The sequence below is a fragment of the Cibotium barometz genome, chromosome 43, assembly GCF_041138505.1.
Source record: "Cibotium barometz isolate CiBa-2024 chromosome 43, ASM4113850v1, whole genome shotgun sequence".
In the NCBI taxonomy this organism is placed as follows: Eukaryota; Viridiplantae; Streptophyta; class Polypodiopsida; order Cyatheales; family Cibotiaceae; genus Cibotium; species Cibotium barometz.
In genome coordinates, this window is record NC_141088.1 from 25,824,042 (window position 1) to 25,828,395 (window position 4,354).

Here is a 4,354-nt window from a genome sequence, read left to right on the forward strand (position 1 = left end):
AACAAAACTTCATGCCGCAACAACACACCGGGTCACCTACTTGTACACCGTTCACCTATTTCATAGTTTTTATACCAAAATGAAACGAAATGAAAACGAGATGAAAGTTTGACTTGTACACGTTCAACTATTTCATAGTTCACCTATTTCATAGTTTTTATACCAAAATGAAACGAAATGAAAACGAGATGAAAGTTTGACTTGAAATGAAAGGAAATGAGTTCCGTTGCGAAAATTTGAATTGGGTGCTTCTTTAACTGCCACACACCCACGCTTTTCCGGAGAGTTCGCGTCCCCGTCTTCTCTTCTGGCCTGCTTGCTGCATTCGACCAGGGTTAGTTTTTCCCAGTAGGATTAGGGTTTCCCATCGCCACACAGTTTCGCCCTCTCCTTCAACCATGCCTCAAATCCAGTACTCAGAGAAGTATTTCGATGACATCTACGAATATCGGTGAGTAACATACATGCGTCCATCACATACCTACTTATGCATGACTCTTGCTACACACACGCACACACACACACACACACACACACACACACACATGCGTGCACATACACCCATATTTCATGTTCACACACAATCACAATCATGTATCTTAGTACATACAATCATGCAAATGCATACACAGATACATGCACAATCATGTATATTTATGTGCTTACTCCATCACAATTATGTATCTGTGCTATACATACACAATGTGTATGTGCATACATACATATATGTTGGATGTGTTTCATAATAACTTGCAACCACAAAGTCAAATGTTGTGAGTATCCTTTGATGTGTTTTTCATAGCTTAATTCAACTCTGGCATCTTTGGTCTCGAATGCTGCAGGCATGTGGTGTTGCCCTCTGACGTCGCCAAACTTCTTCCTAAAAATCGTCTACTTTCTGAGGTAAACCAATGCTCTCTAGCCGTCATAAGTTATATTTCTTCAATGAAGCTTTTGTATGCTCCCCACTTATGGGAACAGTTTTTCAAACCATTTGCTTTGAAAGGGCTCTCATGGCCTCAGCCAAAAACCGATACAATGAAAGGGCAAGGCGATAGCCCTCTTATGGACTTAGACATTTGAAAACTATGGCTTCTTCTTCCTGTATTAGCATCTGGTTTGAAATGGAAGACCCCTTTGATCCAGAATGTCTCAAGAGTGCCTTCCAAGAGATCTTAATCTACTTGGTGATGTGTTTGTGGACAGTTCCAAGCAAGGTTAATGGCCTCCATTGGATCAAAGCTCTATCTCCTCTTTTAGGAATGTGGTAACAGCGACTTCAAAAAGGAGCACTTGTATTAAAATTATGGCTGCTTCCACTACCACACCCAGCACAGGTTAGGCTTATGCAGCCAGAAGATGCCTTTGTCAATAAGGATGTGCCCACTTACTTTGAAGCCATCATAAGGTCATTTGAGAGGTAGAAGGCAATAGTCATGTATCTATGATGTCCGATCCTAAGGAAGACCTGAAAATAGGAGCTGTTCTAGACTTGCAGTGGTGGAATAAGAGTGAAGTATGCCATGTGCATCTCTAAGGTATCTCACACTGTCTGTGCAATGGCAAAGATTCAAAATAGAGATTAAGTGCCTATTCACTCCCCTTCCAGCTTGGCGTGGCATGTATTTCTTGCCTTTCACTTTTATATTTGCCTGTGCTCCTCCTCAGCAAGTGATAGTCTATCATGAAACAAGGGTCTCATTGGAGCTTCTCATCCTTTTTAAGTGTTAAGAGTTGAAATATAAGCATCATCTCTTGACGTATGACTTGCCTTTTTCACACTATGGAAAAGCAGACTAATCATCTGGAAGGCACTTGAAAGGGCCTCTCCTCTGTGTTCAGTGTTGAAGTTGAGAGAAGCCAAAATATCTACTATATAGCCTTAGAAGTCTGCATGGTTGAAACTATGTTTTGGGAATCAGGTTTCCCACTTCAGAATTGAAATCATTCTGTTCATGGGATGTGTGTGTGTGTGTGTGTGTGAGAGAGAGAGAGAGAGAGAGAGAGAGAGAGAGAGAGAGAGAGAGAGAGAGAGAGAGAGAGAATACAAAGTGGTAGTATCTAGAGGGATATAGATCATTCCTCCTAACATAAATCCACTCATCCACATAAATCTTGCTAGTCTTGGGATGGATTCTACCCATTATTGTCTTGTTGAACCATTAGAGTTGAAGCTTGATTCTTGTGTCTTGAACTCATCCTCACTGGTGTGAGAGTTAGTAAGGAATCCTTCCAAGCTGTTTCTATGAGGAGTATACACCTCCCTCGCTTCCTCTTTTGTCTGTGGGTTGCTCAACCTTATTGAATGCCAAGGTGGTTAAAAATCTTAGATAAGATATGTACAATAATATGTGTACAATACGAGTATACACATCAAGATACGGTACATGAAGTACACCACTCTTTTTCCAGTTTGTTTGGTTGAAATATAAAATATGTAATATTCCAAACAATTGTGTATAGATAATACTAACAGGCTGCATTGATGAGAGGGCTGCCTAATAGGGCCTAGGACAAAGAGGACATCCAAAATTTTAATAGAAGCTTGTGCATTTTGTACTGGGTATGGAATGTTCTATAACATACGCAAGCACGATACATCCTACTTTATGGATCACGTGGTAGGTACAAGTACGGAATGCAGCTATGTTAAAGTCACCTCTGGTAAATCGTGCATCTGCAAGAGCAAGATGCTGCCAAATTTGTTGCCAAAAACGAATCCCATCTCTGGAATGTAGGTGCATGATGAAAATTGAGGAAGGCAAGGATTAATTCAAAACAATAATTTATCATGCTTACATGAAAGAGAATGTGGCAGCCAACCACCAAGGTGGCGATTCTAGCTTGTAGAAAGATAAAGTGTCCAGAAACAAAGGGTTTGTGAGTGGCTTGTTTGTCTTGGCTTCATCCAAACATGCTCTTGATATGAGTCTCCCATTGCAGGTGAGTACTGCTGATCCCTGATGAACTCTCCCTTGTGGAAGTTAGGCAAATCATACAAACCTTGAATATTCTAGCTCACAATCCTCAGCTAGCGGTAGTACGATGTGAGCCATTGGTTTCTGTAGTGTCACATGATCCCTAAGCTGAGAAAGGGCACTGAATAACAGCAAAAGATGAAGCATACTAGAAGCATCACAAGAAGTTATCATGCTTGATCTCAAGTGGACGAGAAACGGTCTGGCTGGGGTTGTTAATTATTGGTAGAAGTAGTCGGAGATTAGAACTAATTGGCATGAAAAAACTAAGTTAATTGGGTGATGTATTCTCTACTATATTCTGCCCGCAGAGGGTAGAGACTTTCTTAGAGTACCATGGGAGGCTAGGCAAAGGGTCTACTGACAACCAGCTGACCAGATTTGTTTTGCATGATCTGATGTCCTTTTTCTAGTATGCCGGATTAGGTGTTTGGGTGAACTTTGCAGTACAAATTCTGTTTTTTTTGACACTTTGTTTTCTGTATCCTTCTGTGTCTCAAAACATAGAACGAATGGAGAGCTCTTGGTGTACAGCAATCTCGAGGCTGGGTTCACTATGCAATTCACCGGCCAGAGCCTCACATCATGCTTTTTCGACGTCCATTGAACTATCAGCAACAGACCATGGTCACTAACAACAACCCTTCACAAATGCTACCTCAAGCATCTCAAGCAGTAGCTTGATATCACTTCACAGATGCAACATCAAGCATCTCAGGCAGTAGCTTGATATCAATCACTTCACAGATGCAACATCAAGCATCTCAGGCAGTAGCTTGATATCACTTCCAAGTGTGTTTTTATCTTGTTTACTCCTTTTGCTGTGAGTTTATCATGGGCATGCATGTGATTTTATCATGGATATATATACTGCTTTGTGATATGTTTTTTTTCTTGTATACTGCTTTGCTATGTGTTTTAGCATGATGGACATTGGACATTATGATGTGTCCAAACTAGGGCTCTCAAGGTGTAGTCATTTATTGGATTCAGTTTTTTAATGAGATGTAATAGGGATTACACACTGATTTATGCCATTAGGACTTTTGTTAACTTTACTCAAAGTTCTCAATTGATCCTTCCACTGAACATTCATTGTTGATAAACTAATCCTGTTTTAGAGGGTTTCTCATGATAATATCTTTTATCATCCATCCTCCAACCGCACCTGTTTTCATGTAATATAATCTCAAAATGGTTGTTTCCAGTAGCTCCTATGCTGGAAGGGTAGATTAGAACTAAGAAATGTGGATCTAAAAAGAAGAAAGATGTTAGTTTAGACTTGATTAGGACTTAAAGTATGTTTTTTTAAATCACACCTACTAAGTACGGTTTGCGCATCAAATAAATTCATCAATTTTAAACTCAAATTAATT

General features: G+C 40.0%; 1 protein-coding gene across 2 annotated transcripts; it reads left to right on the plus strand.

The window, feature by feature from the left end:
• The first annotated feature begins 254 nt into the window (after window positions 1-254).
• LOC147613728 (cyclin-dependent kinases regulatory subunit 1-like) lies at window positions 255-4,031 on the plus strand. 2 transcript variants are annotated; one of them, XM_086781700.1, is made up of 3 exons: window positions 255-451; window positions 843-903; window positions 3,486-4,031. In XM_086781700.1, exons 1-3 carry the CDS (start codon window positions 399-401, stop codon window positions 3,660-3,662), a joined length of 291 nt encoding a protein of 96 aa, XP_086637826.1. In that variant the 5' UTR covers window positions 255-398; the 3' UTR covers window positions 3,663-4,031. The 2 variants fall into 2 exon arrangements, with proteins under 2 accessions (XP_086637826.1, XP_086637827.1); XM_086781701.1 differs by lacking the exon at window positions 3,486-4,031 and adding an exon at window positions 1,207-3,475.
• The last annotated feature ends 323 nt before the right edge of the window (window positions 4,032-4,354 follow it).

Excerpts from the sequence above, each read along its gene's own strand:
- LOC147613728 (XM_086781700.1), top strand. The coding sequence starts at position 399 with ATGCCTCAAATCCAGTACTCAGAGAAGTATTTCGATGACATCTACGAA. Across the intron at positions 452-842 it reads GATGACATCTACGAATATCG|GCATGTGGTGTTGCCCTCTG; the intron begins GTGAGTAACATA and ends CGAATGCTGCAG. Across the intron at positions 904-3,485 it reads AAAATCGTCTACTTTCTGAG|AACGAATGGAGAGCTCTTGG; the intron begins GTAAACCAATGC and ends CTCAAAACATAG.